The sequence below is a fragment of the Passer domesticus genome, chromosome 13, assembly GCF_036417665.1.
Source record: "Passer domesticus isolate bPasDom1 chromosome 13, bPasDom1.hap1, whole genome shotgun sequence".
NCBI classification, from domain to species: Eukaryota; Metazoa; Chordata; class Aves; order Passeriformes; family Passeridae; genus Passer; species Passer domesticus.
Window position 1 is genome coordinate 5,541,023 of NC_087486.1, and position 26,936 is coordinate 5,567,958.

Below are 26,936 nucleotides of genomic sequence, written 5' to 3' on the forward strand. Positions count from 1 at the left end.
GGGATACACTTCAGACATGTATGAAACAGAGGGGAAGATCCCCAACTAGTAATATTGAAAACTGCTTCTCCTGAAGCCCTGTGGAAAGGCTATGCTACCACAACAGAGAACCTGGTGATCTTATTTCTTCTGATGATGAGGTCTGCATTCCCTCCCTCAAGTGTTTTCCAGAGCTCCCAATGTCTCAGGGACTTGAGAAACTTTCATGATCTGGGAGGTGAACTGCTTCACTGTTGACAGTGGTGGTCAGCTATGAATGGCCCTGTATGCCCTGTGATACCATTGCCATGTTACCAACAGGTCACAGGACAGTTGCATCACCATGGAAATGCACAAACCTGAGAACACCTGGGACTTTTGGATGCAATGTTTCATAGATGCATCTCGCCAGTCATAGAAAACATTGCATGAGTCTCATGCTGGGCAGACTCTACTGTTCAGAAAGAAGACCAGTGATCCAGATTTAGGACAGCCTACAAAGCCAAGCTGTGCTGCAGTCTGCCTTCAGACCTGTTCACATCTCACTGCTCCAGTAGGAAACATCAGAGGCAGCACCTTGACTCAGGATGTGCAGTGGTGAGTTTACAGGCTCTGCACATGGGCACAATTCTTTTCTGGGTGCTGAGTATCAGGTGCAATGCTGGTGTTGACATTGCATGAAAAAGAAGTACAAAGCTGGGCACAGCAAGGCACAAACATGAGAGAGCTTTAAAAATTATGGAGGAGGTGGAGGGATGAACTGTACATCAACACACCTTGAATGTCAATAAAGCAGGTCTTTAAGAAGGCCAAGGACTTTGCAGCTCCCACCTCAGAATTTATGCTCTGTGCCACAGCAAGAAACCCTTGCCAAGGGGGCTGTTCTCCTGTGTGGCAGTTCTAAAATGAGCCTGACTGTGAGCAAGAGGAATGTGCTGACCTCCAGGAGCCCGCCATGGCTCTGCCTGTTGGGATTCCATCCGAGCACTGAAGCCTTCACAAGGACTGGGAGCCTCCTTCAGGCAGAAGCCAGCCTTCAAAAAGCAAAATCCAGATGCAGTCAAGCTTGCTACCAGTCCAAGAGAAGGCGAAGGTGTAGATTTGAATATTTTCCCTTTTCAACTCTAATGGTATTTTGGTCAGAGCCTGACTTTGGTTTCATTTAAAGCAAATGGGAACATGTGAGTGTAGATCAAAAAAGAATATGACACTAAGTAAATCATAATTATTCTGTCTTCTAAAACAGAATACAGGTTACTTAGCACTCGCCTGAACCATCTGTGAAAAATTAGTTAACTAATGAGCCAAAATACATTGCAGCTTCTATGTGGGTACAAGGTGTTAACAAAGTAAATGTATTGCTGTTTCTCTGAGCATATTATCAGCAATATGATTTTTGGGGCCATGTGCTGAACATTATGTTTTTTCTTTCCTAGGAATCTTCATTTTGGTTAATTGTCTCTCCAGCTCCCAGGGAGAACACAGAACAGGCTGTACTACATCTTGACTGTATTTCGATGGAAGATTGAAAAGTCTGGGGTCCTGAATGAAGGTGGGTTTTTAACAGGGAACATTTTCTGTTTACTCACAGACCTAGGAAAGCTGAATTCTGTTCTATGGAACTTTAATGTCAATATTGCTCCTCTGAAGAACTTGCTGTCACAGATTGCTATCTCAAAAACCTCTCTAGTCCCTGAGTCCAGACCTACAGGGAATTTCTTGGGTTTTCTTTAGCCTGTTTTGGATAATTTGGCTTTTTCCCCTCTTTATGATCACTTGTCCAGCAGTGGAGAAGATCTCCTGCTGGGTAAGTGGGTGTGTTTTACAGCTGGGTGACTATCTCATGTCAGGCAGGATCAAGCCTGAACTCACTGCAGTTGAAAGGTGAAATTTCTGCCTTCCCATTACTGCCCTTCTCAGGCATGCCTAAATTCAACAAAATTTTAACACCTGGAAGCCAAAAGCTATTCAAAGCCAGATTCACCTAGGAGGAAGAAGTAATTTCTTTTAGCAGTCCAAGAGACCAAACCTTCTGAAAGATTCTGATCTTCTGAAAAGTCTGTTTGCACCTACTACCACATGTAGAATTATTTCTGGATTATCAACCTTGTTTTCATTCATTTGTGGCAATATCTTGGCATTGTTTGTCCATGTAGAAGCAAGAAAAATATATGGTGAATGCTCCTGTAGTTTATGTTTAGGATTCTCCCCTAACCAACTATCCTAAATGCAGGAAAACTGGTCCAGCTACAATGCCCAGCTTCTAAAACACACCTGATACAAGATAGACCTGGGTCACAAACCTCCTGCAATCCTGGCTCAGAGCTTTTGCTGTGTGGATGGGAGTGAGTGAAGATGGAGACTGAGTGAGAGGCAGGATGACCGTGCTGGGCAGACGCCTCAGGGACATCCCCTTGCTCAGGGCAGCCTCTCACGTGCAGGACTCCAGGGGGAGAACAGACACTACATGAGGACTGTGGGGAACTACCGAGATTAAAACAATTAAAACAACAGGAACAAAACAGAGACAATGGGACAAAAAATGGACAGGAACTGTTCCAAAGAAACACCATCAGATGGAAAAATCAAGCATTCCTCCTTTGCCATTAGGCCCATAAGAAATTTGTTCTACATGCAGCCAGGATGAAAAAGAGGAAACAGAAAGAAATGTTAGAAATTCTTGGAGTCATGCCTAGCAGAGGGATGTTTGGAGTTGCAAAAGTAAAATGATTGATGTGATTTTCTTTCTTGTGGTTTATTTTTCTTAGAAGTATGAAAAATGGCTCGTTCACATGCCAAAAATTACAAGACAGGTAGGATGTTCCTGTTTGTTTGTTTTTATAATATCGAAATCAGGATCCAAGACTGATGTTTAAATAAGTAATTAATTAAATAGAATCATCCCTGTATCCTAATTTCCATATTTGCAAGACTGAAAACAAACACTGGAAAGTGTGCAACAGAAAGCATCTCAAAGCTGTGAGAATACGTCCACCTTCAGCTGGAGGTACCTGAGTCATTTCAGAGCCTGAACTGCACTGGATGCAAGAATTGCCTTCTGAACCATGTGCACTGGTGGTACAAGTTGTCACCTACAGGGGGTCACCCCAGCTTTTCTAAAGACACTGCTGATATTGGAAGTATTAGTTAAGTGTGAGCTGACTTAAGAACTGTAGTAATCAAAATCTTTGGGTCTTGTCCACTGCCAGTTAATACCTTTGATTCTTTGGGCTGGCTTTGTCTTGGGCACTGTGTGACCAGACAGATCCTTCTGCAAATGGTCATCTGGTAATAATCTGGTTTCTAGAAATCCAGAGATCTTGGATTAAATGTCTCTGCATTGGGTTATGTTAGTAAACAATTATAAGGCCACACATACACTTCAGGTCAATATGCTTTCATTAACAAATAACTCAGTAACTAATGAAATACATTGGAGTATCATTCTGACTACTTATGCTAGAGATCCTGAGATCTAATGGTTTGGTTTAGTAATCTAATGGTTTGGTTTGGTAATCTAATGGTTTACTAAACAATTGCAACTCATGTTCCTCATGATTGTAATGGGCGGAATTGACATGGCTGCTGCCAAAAGGAAACACACTTCTGCCATGTCCAAGATGACAATACCAGTCTGTGGACTGTGGCAATGCTCTTCTGAGCAGGTCAGTTTTCATGATGGATGCTCATGTCCAGGAGTGCAGCTATGTGCAGCACCCAGGCTCTGCTACTAGCTCAGGCCTGGGTCTGTGATCTTAAATAGTTCATCCTTTTAAAGGAAGGTCTCTGAAGATACTTCACAGGCCAGTAGGCAAAGACACGTGGCAGCTGCAGGTCTGGGCTCAGAAATGCAGTGTTTGTACCCCTTTGGACTTGCTATAAATTTCGTTCTTGCTGGGATCTGAATTGACTCAGGGAATGAAAATGCCCACCCTTTGCAGGGCTTTTCAAAATGGACTTCCCACCTCTTCCAACCAGCATTTCGTTTTAGGAAACATCAAAATGCTTTCCCCATGAGAACTCCCTCTGCAAGCATGGATCCAAGCCATAATCCCATACTCTGCAAAGCTGTGCAGTTCACATGGCACAGGATGAGCGTCCCTTCTGGATAAAGCTCTGTGAAACCAATGGTTACACCACAGCAGCCCCCTGCCATCACCTCATACAGCAGACACATTCATAGCAAGTGGATCAGCCAGGATCCAGTTTCCAAATGCGGGGCTTGAAGAATTAGACACTCCCATTGCTGCTCAGCAGGAGCTGGGCATTTTACTTCCCTGCACATCCCACTGAATGGCCACAACCCTTTTTCCTCCACCTCCTCCCTCTCCTTGCCCCAAGCTTTCGTGATTAACATGGCAATGGAGATTGAACTGTGTGCATACATTGATTTGCTGGGCGGTTTGGCAGAAGGAAGCAAATCCAAGCTACTTACCTCAGCGCAGAGCCCTTTGGCGTTGCAATACCATAGCCTTTGGAGTCCAAGTTACCTCCCACCTTCATGGTGTCGCAGGGCTTCCGCTGCTCGATGTACTCGTTCATGGTGGACTCCAAGAGGTATGCATACTTCCCTTTCGACTTCCTCACCCGGATCATCCCCTCTTCCGTCGTCCTCACAAAAACGGAGGGCTCGGCTGACTTCATGTATGTCCACATCTTCTCAAACACTGCTATTTTGGATCGCTGCGTGGGACAGCAGAAACCCAACAGAAGCATTAACAGAGGTTTGGGTGCCCCCTGAGATTTCCAGCTTGGACTGAACACACACCCACACATCCAACGGGCCAAAGGAGCCAAAAGGGGTAACAGGATGTTACCACTTCTGCACCAGGGCCCAGATCAATCCTGATTTTCTGGCCCATATTCACGTACAGAGTGATTTTGCAGATCAAACCAAAGGCAAACCAAGCTGGAAATCTGGAGACGGTTTCATTTGGAGTTGCTCAGAGCAGGTCCTTGGTAACGTGGGGAGGTTCATGGATATTCCATATTTGTGTTCACAACTACAGAATATCACATGCTCTGGAGTCACTGCCAATCTTCTGGCAGGCTGTAACATGGTGAAAAAAAACCAGACCTGAGCTGAGGACGAGAGAGGATGGACCTGGAGGACTCGCCAAACAAGAAGCTAAGAAAAACGTTTGCATTAAAGTTTCCTTTTTACCCTAAAAAATTCCTTAGTGGAGCCGGCTTCCAGGGTGCCATAGGCGATTTCTGTCTGCTTGGCCAAGTCCTCTGCGCTCTCGATGGGTGACACCATCCTCTCCACAGTGAGGAAGGCAGCCAGGTTAGCTGTGTAGGAGGATATGATGATCAAGGTGAAGAACCACCAGACGCCACCCACTATGCGGCCGGAGAGAGACCTGGGCACAGAGAGGAGAGTCAGACAGGAGCAGGGGGAAGGTCTGAAAGGTGCACATTGTTTTTGCAGGCCCATCATTACCTGGCCATTTTCCCAAAGTCACACTCTCCAGCTGCTTCCAAGGAAGCCAAAAGTCTGTCTCAGCTCCTACTTTGCTTTTAAAGGTGTCGATGTAATTAGAGTGGGGATAAGTAAATTCACAGTGAAAAAAAAATTAGCAATAAACTGAGAAAATTTGCTTTGATTTTCAATTCTTTTCAGAGTACAATATTAATAATAAGCCATGGAGGTAATTATGAGAAAGTTTAGCTGGGCAGGGGGCAATGCCCATCAACAATGTCTCTGCTGAGGTCTCTGTTGTACCATGTACCCTGGCAGGAAGGAGCACCAGCATGGAACCAGACCAAAAACACAGCCCAGCTGTGATCTTCTGGTGAGCTCCTCCATCGCCTGAAGTTTAAAACAACAACCCCTGTGTTTTTCTGTAAGACATATTGAAGCTCAGAGAGGAGCTATGGTCTTAATGAATAATTTGCCTACTGACATTCTCTTTTTTGTATTCAGCAGATGGTTAGACAAGATGTTCATAATAATGCTTTAAAATCTAGGTGTTTTGTACTGTCTGCAATCAAATAGCCAATTAACTGTAACCATTTGATATCTGTAGAGGCAAATAAGTCAAGCAGGCATTAATATTAACACCTTTTCAAATATTTTTTAAGAGTGGAAGATGATTTTAGAATGATGTCAGCATTCAGGCATTCTGTCTAAATTATTTATATGCTCCTTCTCTAGATGCAGAGTGCTGTCCCAGACAGAAGGGAACGTACAATGCTGTTTGATAAAGCCAGACAGCCTGGCTAAGGAGGACCTGCCTGTGAGAAACACCATTTATTTCTCCACAGGGAACCATGTTTCAGCATTGTCTTTCTGCTGATCTGAGTCACTCTGCAGAAATATGGTTTCTGGGATGGTAACAGAGATATCCCAGTCCAGCTAAGGGCTAAAGTTAGGTGAGACAAATGTGACCATCTTGCATCCCATCTGCAGAGAACACTCAGCCTGCAGGACTGTCAGCACATACAGCTTTACCATTTGTTTCATATTTGGAGAGGGACTGGGGAGGGAGGCAGCTATAGATTCAACTCACACATCTTCAGATTGATGAGGAAGAGGAAGAAAATTAGTCTGGATGATGCGTGCTCGGGGAAGGAAGCGCTCAGAAAAGGCACAGAGACATTAAACAAAAGTAACCAGATAATGTCAAATACAACAATCTCTGCTGATGAAGGCCACTTTGAGCTGGCAAAATCCATTTGCATGGCAAATAATCACATTCATCTCCAGCTGCAAATTATAAAGCCTCTCCTTCTTGATGAAGCTGGGATATTTCTGTGACTGATTTCAATCCCTTCAGCTGCAGTCAGCCGGGTTCCTGCCTCCAGACCCTCAACATCCTGGTGATATTCACCACCAGCTAATCCCAGGGGCCTGCCTGCCCTCAGCTGCAGCTGGCTTGTGCTTCCCAGCTTCACACCTGGCACTGACAGCACAGAGAAGTAACTTTGGGGTGCTGAGCCTGGAAGGTAACAGGGAGGGCTGGGGGAAGAGGGAGAAGGGGTTGTTTCTTTTCCCAGGGAGACAGGGATGAAGGCAGGATTCATGTGTCCATCATGGACTGGGCTCATCTGGGCTGTCCCTGCTGCTGGTGCTGGTCCTTCCTCCTCGTGGCAGGAGGAGGATGTGCTCAGTCTCACATGCTCTGGAGGACAGGAGAGGAGGTCAGCAGCTTGCTAGGGCTGCCAGCATGGCAGGGACCCCGTGATTTTTGTTGCTGACACTGCTAGTGGGTAATGTTTGCCCTCGTTGCTGGATTGACTTGGAGCTGGAAGCTGTGAACCAAAACTGCTGAAAGGCACAGCAGAGAACCTGAGCACATGGGATCTACAGAAGATGGCCCTTTGCTTCGTGGCTGTGCAGCACTTAGCACAAGGGAGAGCTGGAGAATCTGGGAGGACAGAGCAGTTCAATAAAGAATGTAATGACAGCCATGATGAACACCACACCAGCAGATCCCATGTGACACCCTGGCTCAGGAGCAGTGAATGCAGGCTGAACAGAACAAGTTGGGTTTCTCTTGTCTGTTTAGACCGAGCCAATGCCTGCTTGAAATGGTAAGTGCTTGCAAAGGCAATATCTGTCACCACCTTGTTCTGCTTCTTCTGTAGACCCAGCAGATGAACAGCAGTGCCTCCATCACAGGACACATTTGCAAAGTGCCTTTTTTAATTTAGGAGATAATGTCTGATTTCTGACATTAGTGACTTCAACACGAGGGAGCTAAAAGCCTGTTCAAAAACCAGTGGGACTTAGAATTATGTTTATGCTCTAGTAAGAGCAGTCACAGAGGAGTAGATACATCTTGTACTTTGAAGTCACTGTGAAGTTTTGAAAGTCTCACTCTGGAGCTAGGTAACAAAAAATGACCTTGTATAACAGAAATGTTCTGCAGCTTGAGCCCTGGCTCAAGTTCTTCTCTCTTCACTAATGGGTGCTGTTGGTTTAAATCCTCTTGCATGAGGACGTGTCCCTGTACCTGTTCAAGCATAAGATGAAGGAATCAGCTCCCTGCTGAGTGGAAAGGAGTCAGTAACTCAGCCCCCTGCAGGGCTAAGGTGAGACTGAGCACCCTGGTTAGGATTTTAAAGATGTGCTAAGATTCAGATGTTTGGATCTGTCCTTGCAAATAGCAGGGTCTACATAAAATTTGACTAAAATAAGCTGTAAGAGGCTTTCATGAATGGGGTGCAAAAAGGGGTATAATATCTAAATGGACCAGACTGTACTTTTTTCAACTTGTGTTATTTCATCTGCACCTAGACTCTTCTTTCCTCCATAATGCAAAATAAGATATCTTGATTTCTTCTTCCAACCCTGCCTGTGCTGTGTAAAACACCACACCCCCACTCTTGTCCCTGGCTTGGGATCCTGCCTGTGCCTCCCAGAACTGGCAAGAACAGGATGCTCCTTTCCATCATTACCCTTGCAGGAATAAGTAGTAAATACTCTGCCCTCATTATCCACAGTGCACAATCTACTTAAAATTAGAGCTGGCTGGGAACCAAGATTTCAGGACCGTGGAAAACTCTGAAATTGTAAATAAAACCTTAATATTCTCATTTGGAATGCAAAGATAATGGTTGCAAATGTCCTCTAAAAGTAGCACTCTGAAAATGGTTGTTTTGGGTCTGTTCAAGCTTTGCTTTTTGCTGTTACTTATAGTTTAATTTATGAAAGGCTAAATGGTATAATTTTAACATGGTAAACAATTTTGTTTCTGCTTTCTCTTACAAATAATTTCTTTCAGCATTTATAGTACGTTATATCCTTACCTCCTGCATATATAATTTAAAAGATAATTCTGAAATGTGCTGTTTTAAATCTGCCCAATAAAAATACTAGATGGCCAAGCTGAAAGTAATAATTTTGATTTTTTTACTAACATGACTTTTTAAAACCTTTCCTTACAAAAATAACTGTATTTTGCCAGCGGAACACAGAAAGGAATTGTAAGTTCCCTTTGTTTCCAGGAAGAGATTTGTTCTAATATTTTAGCCTTAGCATTGATGGATCATACAGAAATAGAAAATCATGCATCTATAATCTCATTTCTTAAAACAAAATGCAACCCTTGATCAAACAATTTTCTCTTTGATCTTATCCCTCATGGAAGGTAGGAAAAGCCAGCAGGAGTTTGCCTCTGCTTTGCCATCTATTAGAAGAGAATAATACATTTTTGTAAAAAAATATTAACAAGATCATCAGAAAATATACAGAATAAACCTCATTGGAAAATTGTTCAAGCACCAGCTCAGTTCTCTCCCACTTCTCCCTTCCCCCTCCCCAAATCCATTCCTTATGGAGAATTACACCTAAACTGACAGTGTTTTAATTAGAAGTGCAAATCTGGGATCCTGAAGCCATACTTGCTTTGGGAGGATTTCCCAGATTTGCTGTTAAATTCAAGTCTAATAAAGGCTCACTTGCTCAACTGACATATTTGTCACTGAATGAATTTATGCAAAACTGTTGAAAGAAAAGCTCTTCTGTGCTTGTGCTACTGATTGTGGGTCAAATCCACTTTTGGCCTTCTACCCACACTGAGCCTCTGATCTCCAACTCAACTCTGTGAATTTGATACTGATCTAGACAATTCCATGGTTCTGCCTGAAATTTGACTTGGTAGTGGATTAATTGCAAGCATTTTATACCAGTTTTGCTCTTATTTTAAGCAAATTTTCAGTATTAAACTCTGTCAATGTAAAGAGCTTTGCTTTTCCTCTGTGTCACAGACCATCTGGCATGGTTGGTCTCACCACTTTACCTCTGTTCCTGACATGAACTCCAGATTTACTCAAAAGGAAAAAGGAAGAAATTCAGTGTGGGGTTGTGGAGCTGGGATCAGCTGTGGGTGCATCCATCAAGTACAGACTGCAGAGCTCTTATCCTCTTTATGCTCTGCCATGGAGAGTTTTGAATGAGCTCACAACTGCTTGCCACAAAATTCAAGGGATCATAATGCAAGTTTCTCTGTTCATGCTGCATTACTAATTTTCTTGCCATATGAGTTTGCTTTTACTTGTTATTGAATCCCAGCTCCTGGTACAAGCGTTTGGAGCCCTGACTGCAGTGCTGGGTTTTAACAGGCAGTGTCAGAAAAGCCCTTACAAATACAGAAGTAAGAAAGTTTTCCACTGATATTCTCATTTACCTCTCCCAGAGGTACAAATTCTTTCTTTATATCTCACAACTTTTCTACAGAGTTAAGAGCTGCATATTTTGGTTCCCTGTGGGTAGTACTAACCAGGGAGACAGGGTAAGGAAGTTGAGGGTGCACAGGTACTGGGGGTCCCATGCTGGCTCTGTCCTGTTTTCTTTATCTAATTCTTTTTAAAAAGAAAAGGAAAAACAAAATTAGGACTTCTTAACTTTTGCATATGGGCTGGAGATCTGTTCTTGAGATCTCAGGCAGACCCTGCCAGTCCATCTGAGCCCAAAGCCAACGTGCTGGGAGGAGGCAGTATGGATTATGGAATGCCAGCAGAAGTGCCTTTAAGAAGGGGCCTTGTGGATGCTCACAGTGTAAATATTGCATCAACTGAGTGTGATCTCTGCAAATACACAGAATCTCCCAGATTCAAAGGGGGGATGTATATCTGTGAGGCGTTAATTATAAATCATGGTTTATTTACTGTTTCTTTCTGCCTAAGCTAATGGCTTTGGACAGCAGTGTATGCTCTCTCTCCTACTGTTTCATCTCTTCTTTTTCAGAATATGTTGGCATTTTTTCCCCCTTCAATTTCCCTTTAATGGGCAAAACCTCATTCTAAAATGAGTTTTCCTGCTTAGTCAGAAATGCATCATGCCACTTGTGGTTCTCCACTCATTGGGCCTTGGATTACTGCAGTGCTAAGTATAAGCATGACTGCAGGAGCAGCTTCGTGCTGTTTTCGAGACATTCACTTAGCATTCTGACAGGCAAGAGGTGCCTAAGCCTAATCAGAGGACTAGCATCCAGGAGCTGGGTTTTTCTGTTCCCTGTGAAGCCCTGCTATTTTATGGGATCCTGGATAGCTTACTCCATCTCTCTAATTTAGCTCCCAGCTGTGGGAGAAGAGGATGAATCACATTTATGAACCTGTCCTGGGTGGGTGGCCTGAAGCGATGGCCACCAGGTGGAATTTACCTCTGAGCTGCTGCTTTGCCCAATTCCCCTTCCTGGGACACTCAGTCCCAACAGGCAGAGGCACCATCAAAAGGGCCCAGCCATGCAAGGGGTGATGTGTGCACCCCACAGCACTTTGCAGGTTGTGCCCTTCTGTGTCCTCAACCGACCCAAAATGACGCCTGTGGATTCTCAACAAGCACAACTCACCTGCTCAGCTAGTGGGGTGTTGGAAGCACTAGATGCCAAGCAAACTGGGACTGACATGGGCAGCAAGCCCTCTTCAACTTCAGCAGGGCCCATAAAAATACTCCAACAGAGCAGAACTGCAGGACTGAGGTAAATCCTTCACTGCCATCCCTGCACAGCATCCCTGGCTGCTAAAATGAGATGTTTAACCCTAAAAATGCAGAATAACACACTCAGTTCTTCCAGAGGACAGCTAAAAACACTGCAAATGCAGGGCCAGGATAGAGGGATGAGATGGGACCATAAGAAAAAAATAAGAGTGTAGCTGAAAGGCAGAGAGGCAGATCTGAAGACAGGCACTGTTATTCTCTGAAGTACAGGCACAGTGTGCCTCTCCCTGTGCAGACAGGGTGCTTTAAGGGATGAATGTTTAGATAGTGATTTGATGAGAAACACGTGGTCACTTTGGGCTGCTTGGCAGCTCCAGAGAAAGGCAAAGTCATCCCTCTTCTGCTGTTTTGCCAGCTATCACTACAAGGAAGAAAACCCCAATTCTTGTCATGCCTTTGAGCAAAAATTTCACTGTGAAAAAGGCTCTTCATGTATTTTTCTCACTCTGATGACATTTGTTCACTTTTCTGAGAAAAACTCACAAGGTGACAAGCATAAAATTTTGTCAGAAGCAGTTGCTGGAGAGCCCCAGGAGATTCATTATTCAGGAACTTCCTCAACCTCAGGTGGCCCCAAATTTAACAGCACTCATCCTTCTTTTTGAGCAACAGCCTATTGTGCCAATGTCCTTTACTGAGTTGCTGGATTCCATATGGTCTCCCACAGTCTCTTCTTCAAAGTCTACTTGATGAAAAAGCTGCCTTTTTCCCCAAAAAGATTTAATATGTTTCAGATTATATACCATCAGTTCTTCATGTTTTCAAGATCCTCTTTAGCCATCTACCTTTGCTCACACGAGAGCTCAATTTCTGAGACTTCTGGGCAATAATGCTACAATAACCTAGTTCAGACTTCTTCCAAGGTATCTTGCCTTAGTTCATTTTCCTTTATTTTTTTCCTGTCTTTTGTCAGATTTCCCAGTCTGATGAGAGAAAGGCTTTGCTCTGGAAGGAGAGTATTTTCTGCACTGGAAGATATTAACTTTGGCAATCTTTCCAAATATTCCCTTCATTTTATCTCTCATTTCTAATTTAAAATGTGATTCCTCACCAAGACCGTAGTTGGATTTTCCCTAGTTTCAGTTTTGAGCCTTTCTTTTTTGTACAGGGAAATACTATATCTCTTGCAGAAGTGGTGGGGAATGAATCTTCTCTCCCCAGACAGTGTTTTTAGAACAGTTTTATGTGCACAGGTGTGCCTGTGTTTTAACATTAAAACTCCCAAACTGTGAAGGGAAAACAAATTCAGTGTTTCTGCTCTCCCCTATTTCACCTGCTAAGATCCATTTGGTGATTCTTTAAATCTTTTTTTTAAGGCTTCAGAGGCACTGTTGAGATGAAAAGCTGCCCCCTCCCTCTGTTTTCCTCTCTGCAGCCTGAGATTTTGCTTCTTATTGCAAGCTTCAAGAAAAGAGAGAAGAGAAAATTCCTCCTATGGGAGAACATCCTGTGCACTTGGCTCCTGCAGCTGGACCCTCGTGGGCTCTTCATCACGTCTCACACCTATACACAGGGCACAAGTGCTTATTTTATTGCTTTTTCCTTTCACCACATGAGGACTCATCTCCTTCCCCTCTACTCCTCTGTTCACACACTCGCCTTCTATAACTCCTCATCAGACTGAGTTGGGAGAATTCATTAGTGTATAAAACATGCTTTGAAGTTGTCCAAATAACGGTGATGTAACACTTTTGCACTTCTATAGACTCTTTTATCTGAAGATCAAAGTAGTAAGTTATGATTACCATGATTGGATTATTGCTGCTTAGCCTTTGGATCTGAGGGTAAGCAGCAACTCTTCTGGGTAGGCACTAATCAGAATTACTGCATGATTTTATTAAATAGATTGAATGCCATCAAGTGTGCTGCTGCTGTTTAAGGAAAGGGCTGTGTGCACGAGCTGTGTGCCCTTTCCTGCCATCTGAGCATACAAATCAGCTGCTCTCCAGCTGCTCTCCAGCTGCTCCTTTGATCCATGTGGAAATGGAGGGAAGGCAAGACAGCATGGAACAGTTCAGACGTGACACCAGGCTCTGCCCTCTCCATCTCCAGACCCTGCCCAAGCACACAAGGATTTTTGCCCCAATTTCTTAGCAAGATCCACATTTTGCTTTCCCCAGTTACTTGGCTTAGTTAAACCTTTCACAATGGATAACACAATATCTCTGTCCTATTTCAATATATTTGTCTTTACCTGCTCACCATCTTGGGGTGTTACAATGGGAATTGCTCAGTGATCAAATGCATTCCTGAGCTTTTCATGAAAAGGGGGTATGGTGCTTCCCCAGTCACAAGGACAAGCAGTTGGGATGAAATCTGAGACAAAAGCAGAATAGGTCCCATAGGTTCCAAACTCCACTGGAATGAAGGCAGAACTCTGAGCCTCCCAGTGGAAGGCCAGCTGTGGGGGTGATACCAGCAAAGAGCAGCTGTGGTTGCTTTTTGTGTTTTGTGAGCCAGAGCAATTTGCATCAAGGAGTTCAAAGCTCATTCAAATGTGTATCCAGTGAGTGTGCACATGATATCTCAGTGCTGATAAAAGTAATGTACCGCATATGGAAGAGTTATTTAAGTGGGACTTCCCTGTGAAAACATGCTCAGGGCTTCCCATCTTAGCTACAGTATTTTTTTTGAGTGCCAGCATTAAAGCAGTGTGTGACAGGCAGCCTTGCAGAGGACACCACCTGAGGGAGGTGGAGGCCGTTCAGCTCCTCACAACCCTCATTCTTTGACAAAAACACTTGGCAGTCGACCTAACTATTAGAGAGACAACCACACACAGTCCTGACTGCAGAGCCCAGCTGAGCCGACTGCTCAGGAATAACTCGTTATCGAGAGGAAAGGAAATGGAGAAAAGCTGCTTCTCTTACTGACTGAAAATCAGCAAGTCTGAGTACAGCATAACAGGGGGTCCCTGGAGGCTCAGAGAGTCTCCTGCTGCAGTCAGGGAGGAGGCTGTAAGTGTCAGAAGGCAGCCCTGTAAATCTTAGTGCTCCTCACCATCCTGAGTCAGTGCCCAGCACGAGAAACACAAACAGCACCTTCCAGTTCCACGTCAGAGAACACAGAATGGGGTGGGCTGAAAGGGACCTTAAAGTTCATTTCATTCTAATCCTCTGCCATGGGATACCTTCCACAGGCTGTTCCAAGCCCCATCCAACCCAGCCTTGAACATTTCCAGGGATGGGGCAGCCACAGCTTCTCTGGGCAACTTGTGCCAGGGCCCCACCACCCTCACAGGCAAGAATTTCTTCCTAATATCTATTCCAAATCTACCCTCTTTCACATAAAACTTCCCAAGATATTTTAAAAATAGGGAAATTCATTTTCCCCCCTGCTATTTTCAACTTTGTTTTCAACGAAAAACATGAGAAACATTTATTTAGTCCTGAAGAAAGAAATTGCAAAAGTATTTTTAGGCTAATATATCTGCTTTTAGATGAAGTGTTTGATGACTTATTTTAAACACAGCTGGTGGAACGATTAGTGAATCTGTCACTCAATGGGAGGAGTTTCAGCAAATTTCTTGCTGTCCCCCAGCAACCTCAATGCTGAAGGCCCAAAGTCAGAACTGTGGGAGAGTGATTAGATATGCCTGAAAGGAAAAGCATCCTGAGGAAGTAGCTTACAGGTCAGTGGAGGAAGCATTCATTACCTCTGCAGCATTTAGACATTTTCAGATGGCAGTGTGTGCAAATTCAAAAGACTAATTTTTCCTTTACGGAAGAAATTGCATCGTTCCAACAATGCTCTCTCGGTTGGTTATTTCCTCCTTCTTTCCAAATGAAAAAAAAGGATAGCAAGGATGATTATTTTAAAAGAATTTCCATTTTCCCCTGGCTGCCATGCTCTGGTTGCCATGGAAGTGTGCAGACTCCAAAGGGGACTGTTCAGTTGGATATTGTGCAATTTGTCAAGCTGCTCCTCTGGTGAGTAACTTTCCCTGGTTAAGTGCATTTTAGAAATAAGTGTGGTCATCAGTTCCTGGTGATTTGCAAGTGCTGCTGTTACCCTGTGACCTGAATTTGCTCTCCCTGGACATAATTAACTCTGCCAGGTAGAGATAATTGCAACATCATTTGCAATCACTTTTATAAGGCAAAGAGAGTTTTCCAGAAGTCGAAGTCCTGATTTTCTTCCTTTTATTCTCAAAGAAAGTCAGCTCACCACTTCAAGGGAACCAGCACAAATTAATGAACCTGAGCTTTGTCCCCACAGAATCTTAAGGTTGGCAAAGCCCTCTGAGATCATCGATTCCAGCCATTACCACAGCACTGCCATTAAAATTCACCATTAAACCACGTCCCCAGGTGCCACATGCACACACATTTTGAACACTTCCAGGGATGGCAATTCCACCACTTCCCTGGGCATCCTGTTCCAATGCCTGACCACCATTCCAATGAAGAAATTTTTCCTAAACTTCGATTTAAATCTCCCCTGGTGCAATTTGAGGCCATTTCCAAGGCAGATGCTTGGAGTGTCAGAGAAGACTCTTATTGAAATCAAGAAGAGTCATCAGATAAATACCCCTGCTCAGCCTTCTTTTCAGGAAGGAATTAAATTCCTTTTGATTGCTAAATGCAGCTGGTTCTAATTTCTTGAATGCTAAATTTTTAGCAAAATAAGTAAGTACCCTGCAAATGTAAGTTTACAAAGGATGGAACAGAAATAATTTCCTTGAAAAAATCCAAATCAAACCTCTCACTAAAAAAAAAACAACCCTCCCTCCAAAAAAACCCTAAAATCCAAACAAAAACCCCCACAACTTTTTTTTTCTTTTTTGTTCTAATAAATTTCTGATTTAGATTTTGCTCAAAAACTAGCTAAACCCTTTCAGTGTTGGGAAGATCTTGACGAAATTTAAAATGCTGCTGTCTTTCAAAATCTGAAGTCTCCTGTGACTTTTTTTCAATTGGGCTAAAAAGAAATGTAAATAAACAGGAAAAAGAGCAGAGGAAAATGCTCAGCATTAATTACAGGTACATGATAAATACCTGGTTTGCTGTTCCCCAGCCACACCACTCTGATGGAGTGCAGCAGAGAGCCTGAGGAGGAGCAGTGAACACGAGCACACAGTGCAGATCAGCCAGAGCACTGTTTCCATGTCACAAAAAACAAATAACAACGTCCACAAGATGCCTATAAATAATAGATGGTATCTATTGACTGGAGAGCAGCCAGCATCTATCTCTCTCCTTCCTGCCTGGGAGTGCAGCCATTCATCATCTCTGCCAGCAAACCTCCCTGCTCAGCACACCCAGCCGTGGTCACTGCTTGGCACAAAGCACTGCACCCTGCACAGCCTCTGGCTCTGGCCTCTGCAGGCAGTGGAGACCTGTTAGCTCTTTATCCCGAGCCAGCTGGAGGGTGGATTGTACCTTGTGCCACGTCTCCTGGCACACATTGAGCCCCAAAGTTTTTAGGGCACTCTGGTGGGACCTCAGCATTTCCCAGCTGTGGTCCCTCCTTGCACAGAGGCTCTCCCTGCTCAGGCAGCCCTGCAGATGCTCCCAAAACACCCCCTGTCCAGGCTCTCTCTGAGACACAGATGGGATGAAGGCTTCATCCACCATTTCACATTTCATTATAATGAGTGATTTCAAGCTGTGCTCTCCAGGTATCATGACAAGATACCCTAGTGTGCCATGATGTGAGTATGCATTTCCCTTTTACTCACAGTAGATTTTAATCTGGATTCAGAAAATGTATCCTTTTTGTTTCAACAATAAAGGGAGGCTCCAAGAAGTTGGGCTAATTTTTGGAGGTCTTTATTTAATTTTCCTCTGGCAAGGCACAAATGATGTCTGAATTCACCAGGTGATATTGTGTGATATTTATCCACCTGCCAAACCTGAGATGGGACAAGATTCCTACAGTCAACTCAGCTAAGAGTAACTGTCTCTTCTATCTTATGGTATTTTCAAGTGAAGAATAATGCCTTTCTGGAAGATCTGTTTTAACCAAATGTATTTCATTATAGTCAAACATAAATTTTCTGAGTCACAGGAAGAATAACTGGATTAAATTTAATAGTCTCCAATATACAAGAAGTCGCTTGTGGGCTCAAACCATATGAAGCAACATGTTTTGTGATAACAAAAAATGGAAGATCAAGATAGGAAGCTGACAAGGGATGCTATTTTGCTCCCTGTTTTTCCATCCCTTTCACAACAGTCAAATTATTTATTTTGCAGAAAATGATGGAGAAGGTGAAAAATTCTGATGGCTTGCTTTGCTGCAGAGGAGGTTGGGATGCCAAATCACCCCCTCAGTCTCCTTCTCAAAGGCCTCAGGTCCACCATAAGTGAGGAATGGCAGCAACGTGCTGGACTCTAGCAAGATCCTGGGCCCCACAGCTGCTACACACCACGGTTATTTTAAGCTCTGAAGACAATTTATCAAATTACAGCTCTGAAAATGGTACAATGTGAGTCATATTTACTTCACATTTTTCTTTCCGCAGGCTCTCGCTATTGGCACTGGTTATTTATCACCTCTGAAGCCTGCTCTGAGGAGCTCCTTTCTGGGTCTGTATTTCACCTTTAATGAGTGCTTTTGCAATTTCATGACCGTTTTCTGAAGCTAAGGTGGCACTTAGCAAAGCCTAATGGTTTATGGCTCGTTTCAGAGTCACTGATTCCTGCCTGTCCCCGTGGAGCTGTGCACAGCTCTGAGCTGCTGCTTCTCCCTGACCCTGCTGGGTACCAGCCAGCTTGGAAAGCTTTGAGGGCAGCAACAGGGCCTGTCTCACCTCAACCAGGACAAATTCATGTGGTAGGGATTGTTCCACACCCAGTGGGGCCACTGGTCAGTGAGGGTGCAGAAGGTGGACACACACTCCAGTGGGAGATGTCCAAGAGCTCGCAGCCCCTTGGTTTGAAGCCGTGCATTTGCCATTGAGTCATTCCTGGATGGATTCCTTGCTCATGCTCGTGTTTCAGCGTCCAAAGGCACAACACAGACTGCCACCAGCTCCAGCTGGGACTCTCCATGACTGGTTGCTGCCTGCTCTTTGTCACATTCACCCAGCTGATGCCTAGACATGAAGGATTCAGAGCTTCCAGGACATCAGCTGACCTCCTGCAAAGAGGCTCTGAGCAGGTAACCCACAGCTCTGCTCTCTCTTGGCCATCCACACGTCACCAAATTCACAGTGTGTCTTTAAAGTCCTTGGTAGGTTGTCCTCTGTGTACTTAAAAGCCTTTTTAAAGCTCTGCCTAGTAAGACTGTCCTTTAAAAGGACAACACTTTCCTTCAAAAGCAAATTTTTGTCTCTTTGGGGCACTGAAGTTCCCTGGGGACTGGTCTGAGACTGAAGAATGCACATTTACAAGAGCAAGCTATTGCTGCAAACCTCACCACCCGCTGTGCTGAGTGATGTGTCTGTGGTTTTGATCTTACTCTTTTTTTTTTTTTAATGATAAATACATAGTGGCATATGCACTTAAAACAAGCACGATCTGGAAAAAATAACAAACAAACCTTCAGACAAATTTCCCCTGGTCCTTTCCAAAACAAAACTGAAATAAACAACCCAAAAACCTCTACAAAAATAAAATACACCCCTGCACTTGCTCCTTTCTGCTGGGGAGAGAATGACAGAACAGATGTATAACAGAAGCTATTTATGTTGGTTAATGCATTACTGGGGAGATGCTGAGAGATAGTAGAGATAAGTTTAGAAGCAGGCACATAGGAAATACATTAGAATAGAGCAGATATCCCCACCTGCCCACAGTGTCATTCTACCAAGTGCTCATTTCTAAGTGATGTGTCACAGAAATCCTGCACTGGGTTCGTGTGAAAAATACATGTGAAACAGGGAGCGGGCTCAGAGCCTTTCTGCACAACAACATCCTACAGAAATTCTCACTCTTCTGCTTCCTCCTGGCTTTCACATCACACAGAAATATCCCTCTCCCCTTACAACCATCTCAAGGAGCAGTACTCAGAGTACTGGGAGTTATAATAATTCCCGTATTTAATTTTTCAGTTTTTATCATCTTGCCAATAGTTGTAGCAGTCAGAAACTGCTCTTGTGTTCCACGGGAAAATATTGGTTTCAATGAAATTGTAATTTTCATTATCAGGATGATTAAATCAACCAACATTAAAATAACAATGATGGAATAATTCTCATTTCCCTTTTCAAAGCAAAATAAAACCACACTTTGAAATGGTGATTCAAAGCATGTTGTTTAGCTAGGGCAAATCTTGTTAGCTGGATGAAACCTACTGATCTTTCCCTGACACTTTTTATTAAAGATGTTACCAAATTTGCTATTCCTCAAAGCCTCAGCTTTTCACCTCTCCCTGCTCCTCCTTGGATCAGAAACCATCTATTGAAATGACCTCAAAGGAAGACATTTTATTTCCTAAATAAAAACAATAACAAAAACAACAAGGAGAATAAAAATCACAATAACCTGATCCTAATCTATGGGGCTGGTTACAAGACAGCAATAAAGTTGAAATTTCCTCTGCTGGGAAGACTTTCTGGATTCTCTGTCTGGCCTCCTACTAATCAATGATCAGATAATAAAACATATTCATAAAGGCTGTCACTATCAAAGTGCCCTGGAGGCTGTTATTTCCCTGCTATCACAAGCTCATTAACATTTGGATAAATTGGCATCTGATAGGCAAAAGCTGGTGCTCAGTCTTCCCTGCCATCCCAGGGGAGCTGTGCTGAGCTGCACGGAGTTATCTCCCCTTGTCGATGGAGCTGTGCCTCCTTCTCATCCCCTGAGCTTTGATGCCACCACAGCAGGCTGGAAATCAACCTCTGCCCACTGTCTTCATCCACAGATGGGTATTTCTGCATTAAACTTCCTTTGAAGAGAAGGGAGACAAAGCCTCCAAAAGGAAGGAAAAATTATCTAAGTAAATCACAAGAATCATTCACCAAAAAGTCCCTTTAGAAACACTTTGGATGTTTGGTCCTACTGAACTTTCAGGAAGCATAACTGTTGGCTGAAATGGGAAGCAGGATGAAACTTGGTCTTTCTCTAACCTTTTTAAAGGCCAGTAACAATTAAGCCACTCATTGTGCTCCATAATGTTTGGCACAGACCATATAACCTTTCACTGGGCACCTCCTGAATTATCTCTACCTGCCTTGCTGGAAGTTTTTATCTTCCCTATAATGCCAGAATCATCTTACTTCTACTAGGAACAAAATAAATGACTGACAAAATTTGATCGCAATTGGGTGGCTTTAGAAAAACTTGTTATAATTTCTGTAAATTCCCTCAAAAGACCTCCTCAAGAAAAATTCAAATGGTATTTTCAAGGTGTCAACTTTGAAATCCCAAGGTCATAGCTGTGAGACCTGTTGACCTTTGGATCTTTTCTGAGTCTGTAACTGATTCACAAAACTACACTTTGGTTCAGGAAGGGACGTCAAAGTAGAACCTGTTCAGCTTCAAAGCACGCAGAAAGATTAAACCATGAGAAGTGGAAGAAGGTTCATTAGGGAAGGCAACCCACCTTGGAGAAATATCACATCCTTGCTGCATGAAAGCTCCTAGGGAGAACCAGAGGCTGTTGAATATCCCAAACTCATTTGTCTGGTCGTTGGCTGGCTGGTCCCGTCCTTCCTCGTACTCCTCAGTGTGCCACTCGTAAGGGCTGAAGCGACTCACCAGGAAGAGCACAACGCTCACTCCAATGTAGGCAAAAACAATGCACATCCATATCTCATAGGCCAAAGGATCCAGAAAGGAAAAAACTCCTGGTTTGGACTTTTGAGGTTTTTTTATCATTATTGATATACCTAAACTCATGAAAGGTTTGGAAAAGTCTATAACTTCTTCTCGAACCAGGGTGATGGTTAATGGTGCCACAGCCACGTCTGCCCTCTGAAAAAGGAGACAGAAAAGAGATTTTCAGACTGGGAATAAAATGTATCTACTAACTGCAGTGTATGATCCTTTGATCTCTGTTTAACCTCAGAAGAAATCAGACAATACCAACTCCAAGAAGAAGGTTAAAAAGGAGAAGCCATAATATTGGTGGATTATTTCCATTTTATCACTACTGATTACCAGATCTGTTTTGAAATCACAGCACTTTCTTTTTGCAGCCACCCAGCTCTTCTCATCTGATTTATCCACTGATGTCACAATATGATGAAGATGATTTTCTCTAAAAGAGCTTTATCATCCAGACATCAAAAGAGGCAAGGAAAGGCCAATCTCCTGAAAAGGGATGTCAGGATGTTTACTTCCATCAGGAACTGTCTTTTGATTGCATAACTGATGCAGGAGAAGAGGAAAAATGTTCCAGCAACACTGATATGCACTCTCCACTAATTTTGCAGTCCATCTTGAAAATGGAGAGGGAGATGCATTGAAATGGCTGGCAGCATTTACATCAGGAGACAGATCATCCCCATTCCAACACAGTCTCACATGGACATGATTTCCCTTGTAGGGGAAGGGAAATTTGGCTCCTCTCTCTGAGAGATGACCTAAACATCACAGAGCATGAACTATCACACCAAACCAGGTTTGGAAGTGTAGGGTGCAGGTGTACATCCCTGATGATGGAAATGAGTGGCTGGACAGAAAGTAATCTCATCCTTCTAGTCACCATTCATGTGCTGAATGTTTGAAATCTTTTTCTTCTTTCATCCTGCCATTACCATGCAAATATAAAATAGAGTAAAATTTGGAGATTCTACCCATGAGAAATCATGACCTTTCGATACTTGCTCTTCTGAAAATGTAAAGAAAAAGAATCTTGGAACTGTTGAAAGGAAACGTTTTGACATTTTCATAGGCACAGAATGTGCTGTGTCTCCCTAAATTAAAACATTTCACTTGGGCTGATTGTTTGAGCTGCAGTCCTCTGGAGAGCTCAGGCTGAGAGAAGGCAGGACTCCTAACTTTGGCGCTTGAATGTGATCCCAGCTACCAAGAGCTAAAGGTTGAGGCTGGAAACTCACCCCGTAGACGAGTTCTCCCACCATGCCGTTCCAGGTTTTGGTGTCGGGGTCGCGCGCGCCGTACTTGCCGTCGCGCACGATCTCCAGCCGGTAGTGGTAGCCCACGTGCTTGGCAATCTCGGCAGCCAGCTCCACGCAGTAGCCCTCGTACCTCTCGTTGCCCTCAAACTGGTTGGCGTTCTTCTTGAGCATTACATACGGGTCCTCCTGGCACACAGAAGAGCAGCATTGAGCCCTGCTCCTCGTCCCAGAGGTGCACACCAGCTTCTGGTCACCCTGCAAAGCTCTAGCTTTGTGTTCCTGTGCCAAGGGACACAGCCAACACACCGTGGGCTTATTCTAGAAGGTACAAAATCTGATTTTTTTTTTTTTTATTGCGGCATATACTTTTTATTCATGCAGAATCTATGTGCAGCTCCTGCAGTGATGGACCTGAGGGGAATGGAGTAGCTGGTGGGATTTGGGCAACAAACCTTTCAGTGTAGCTCTGCAAGGGGTATTTAATGTATCTGAGCTGTGAATTTTTAAAGGCATGCTGCCTGTGTGGGCACAGGGAGAATCAAATCTGCTGGACAGGAAAGAGCCTTAAAGTGTTTAACTCAGTTTGGGTATTGTGCCTTCTCTGCAGCCTCCCAGTAAGCAATCAGCAAACAAATTAGTAATATTTCATGTTTCTGCAGGGTAAGTGTATACAATGACACAATACAGTATACCCTACATTGTGGGCTACCTATTATTCCTTCATGATTACAGTGGAGATTTGCTTTTAAAGCAATGATTCAGCCTCTCCGAACAAAACAGCTTATCCTTCCCAAAACTGCAGCCCCCATTCTGTGGGATAAATACAAACCACAGGTACAATGTTCCTGATTTGCCTGTGTTGATGCCTCTACTATCTTGTCATAATCTTTTGTATTTTCTACACTTAAGAATGAGAGCTCTTTAATACCTACTTAATTAGCCACAGCAATTTGTAGATACCTTTATGGAGCTGGCAGGAAACAGTAAGTGCTATTATTGTTGTTATTCTTATTATTATTATTATTGCTATTATAAAAATGATATAATACAAAGAGGGGCTCACAAGTGGGCAGAGGGAGCCTGCACATCAGGGAGATGGGGGAGAGGGAGAGCTGGCGTGGGAGTCATGGCACTCACCAGGATAGTTGTGACTATGTAGGTCCTGTTCTGCAGGCTCGTAGACTCGTTGCCACTTTGAGTATCTACGGCTATTGGGACCAGCTTCTCATCTTCATTCCAGTAACCAATCTGCCCAATACAAAACCAGCATTAATATGTCTTTGGGATATTAACCAGGGTACAGTAACAGGGTCATTCAAGCCAGATCAGCCCTCTCTGCATGTTCATACCCAGCCAGAAATATTCTCTCTTGATTTTTCATGACTTTGATGAGTGGGACAGGGAAATTCCCCCTCCCACTGTGCTTCCAACCTGAAAATAATAATGTGCATGATGTGGTACAGTAGCACAGTGCTTGTATGCATGCAAAAACATTTATCACACTGTACTGGTGATTACTGCCATTCCTATGAAGAAAGTTCACACTTTCCCTGTGTGACTTCCAAAATTATCCTAATGGTGAGCTTGCCTGCTGCAGGTGCAGGTGCTAGAGGGTGATGAAAAATTATCCTACACTGAAATCCTGCATGAATACAGGAGTGACTGACTGACTCTTGGGACATCTTGAGACAACAGGACAAAAAATCAAGTCAGAACTCCCTCCCATTCCTGCACCAGTGTCAAAAAGTTTGGGGTTATGAATAAACTGAGCACTTGTGAAAGGAAGAACTCTAAGGTTAAATTCTGCTTAATAATAATCAGGGATTTGGGCAGCTCTATCACTTCTTGCAGGTAAAGCAGAGTGCCAGCAAATATCTCTAGGAAGATCATGGTTGAGGTTATCCACTTTGAGGGCTTGATTTTATAAGAGGTTTTCCATCACCTCATGTAAGTATGAAGCTGCCTGAGCTCTGCTCATATGAAAGGAATTTCTTATCATAAATGGGAAAAGGTATTAACCCGGGCATGACCAGGAACCTGCTGATGGCAGACTAGAGATCATGACAGCTGAGGAGAAAAAAAAAATCTCTGCAGGCTTCTAATCACTCTTCATTGTGCAGACAAAAAGAATGAAAAGTGAGGAAAGGGCTTTCAAAGCTCTGCCCTAGGGGAACAAAAGTGGAGACATGGATGTTTGCTTTGCACTGTTCACCTGGTGGATCTAAAATACAATGTGCATCAGGGCAATGATGTACATCTCTTACAAACAAATATTATCTCTGATGGTAAATACATAGAAAAATCAAGACATTCAGCCACTCAATTTCATCTCCTCTAGACTCTCTCCAGACTGCCAACTTATTGAAGTTCAGAGACCCAAACTAGGCATGATGCTGCCTTTGTCCTCTTATGAATACTTTGCAGTGGAGGACAACTGCTTTGTACATCTTCAAAATGACATTTATTATATTTGTCAAAGAAAATTTGCCTTGATTCACTTGACTGTGGGGGGAGGGCTTTGATCTCACACCTGCTGTCATATGTAAGCATAAATTTGAGATAGGGGCTGTAAATATGGAACTTTCATTATTTACATTTTTCTTAGTTTCAAACAAGTTTTTTATCTTTCAGGGGCCTGAGGAGATGCAGAGAATGCCCCTTTCCAAAATACGTAATAACTCTCCTTTATCAAGGAATAACTGAGTTATTCTCTGTTCTTCAAATACATGGTATCTAAAGTGGGACATAAGCACCTAGAGTCAGATTTTCAAAAGGATTCGTGTTTCAAGGGCTTGGCATCTCTGAACAAGGCCAGATTTTTCAAAGAGCTGGGATACAGAAAGGGATCAAGACTTCAGAAGAGCACAAAGGTCTGTGTAGCTATTGGGACGTGGTTAGTGCTAAAGCTTTTGTCACTTCAAGGAGAGCAGAATTAGGTCAACATAAAGGGTTCACTTACAATGGTTGGGGCAAACAGCTTTTGCCTGGCTCTGCCTTTGTTTATCCTTGAAAAAGTGGAAGGACAAAGCCAGACCTTGTGCTGGGCCTGCACCAAGACACTGTGCCAATAGCAAAGCTGAACTGACCAAGTTTTAGCATCCTGGAAAATTTTTGCCACACCTGGGATGCCCTTGTTGCTCTTGATACCACCTTCCAAACATTGTATTTTTTTAGCAACACACCACGAGTCCTCCTTAGTGCTTGGCTTTGCTCATGCCTAGAGCTGGGAATGCCCTTGTTATGCCTCCACAAACAAACTTTCATGAACAGGAATGCCTGTCGAGACCCAGCCACACTGCCACTCCAACATGGGCTGGAACCTGACACAGGATGTTGGGTCACTCCCTGCTTTACCTTCCTGATCCCATCGTGTTTCATCTCAATCACGTGGAGGGTGTAGTTGGTCCTGCGTCCTTTCTCGTTAAACTGAACGTTGCCAGACAATCCTTCAAAACGGACCTTAAATACATAAATATCAATGAAGACAGCAAATTGGTCAGCTTCTCATGCAGTGGTGATCCAGCAGCAGTGAGAGGGGAGGGGAAGAAGGGTGCTGAGTGCAGTCATTACTCTCAATTCCATGCAGGGGAGGCAGCACATCTGCCTGAAACTGGTTTGCCACTAAGGCTCGCTCTCTGCAGCATGCCTGGCCATGGGCACAGCCATCCTCTTAGCTCACTCTTTCATTTAAAAACCCTTTCTCTTAAAACTAAATGGTTTAAAACACAGCACAGCCTAAGAGCTAGATCACCAATGTGAGCCCATCACCTCTTGGGATATGACAGTGAGCTAAATCAGCTCTGAACTCCTAGAGTTTGTGAGGTTTTGTATTTTCTAAACCTGACCTGGAGTCGGGATTTGGTAAAGAATTTGTCAGCCCAAATCAGGAACTGTAAATCAGGAGGAAATATGAAACCATGGCCACAGTTCCCAGCCATTATTTTTTTATAGAGCGGAATCTATAAGTTATCAAGCAAATTTAATTACCTCTGCACCAGATTAATAAAATCTAACAATTTAATATTGACATTTACATAGGAAACTCTGAACCGTAAATTTCCACAGAGCACTTCAGCTCTGCTAACACAGCCAAGATGAAATGATGCTCACATCACATCCCACATCCTGAACTTCCCTTGCTGCAGAAGTGCCCATCCTGAAATGGAGAAGGGCTCCTGACTGGAATCACATCCCTCTGTGGGAACCAGGCAGTGGGGACCAGGAAAATGGGAAAAAGAGTGCAGATTTGGGTTTCTATGGAGACCACCCAGAGAAGTGCTCTTTCTCTGCCTTTCCACTTGCTTTGGACAAACATCTTGTCCCTGTAACTGAAGTCTTCCCACATGCAAAATGAGGACAGGTATTTAACAGCCTTTTAAAATACCCTGAGATCCTCAGAATAAAGACCCATGGTGAAGAAATGAGGCTGTATCATTACAGAGGAAATCTGTTGTTAATCTGGTTAAGCCGTGTTTGTTTTCCTGCTGTTACAACAAAGGTTTGTCACGAAAATGAACATCTGCCAGCATTTTCTGAAGC

General features: G+C 43.5%; 1 protein-coding gene across 3 annotated transcripts in view; it reads right to left on the bottom strand.

Annotated features, from left to right (window-relative positions):
• Nucleotides 1-26,936, bottom strand: part of GRIA1 (glutamate ionotropic receptor AMPA type subunit 1) — a 119,542-nt gene that overhangs the window by 13,661 nt on the left and 78,945 nt on the right. For all 3 annotated transcript variants that reach the window (XR_010347206.1, XM_064387902.1, XM_064387901.1), the window contains exons 8-13: nucleotides 25,752-25,856; nucleotides 23,535-23,645; nucleotides 22,377-22,583; nucleotides 20,918-21,288; nucleotides 5,144-5,342; nucleotides 4,415-4,662 (exon numbers count right to left, since the gene is read on the bottom strand). Coding sequence is in view for 2 of the 3 variants with exons in the window: in XM_064387902.1 (XP_064243972.1) it covers nucleotides 4,415-4,662; nucleotides 5,144-5,342; nucleotides 20,918-21,288; nucleotides 22,377-22,583; nucleotides 23,535-23,645; nucleotides 25,752-25,856 (1,241 nt within the window). In the remaining variant the exon portion in view is untranslated. The remainder of the gene's footprint in view (nucleotides 1-4,414; nucleotides 4,663-5,143; nucleotides 5,343-20,917; nucleotides 21,289-22,376; nucleotides 22,584-23,534; nucleotides 23,646-25,751; nucleotides 25,857-26,936) is intronic.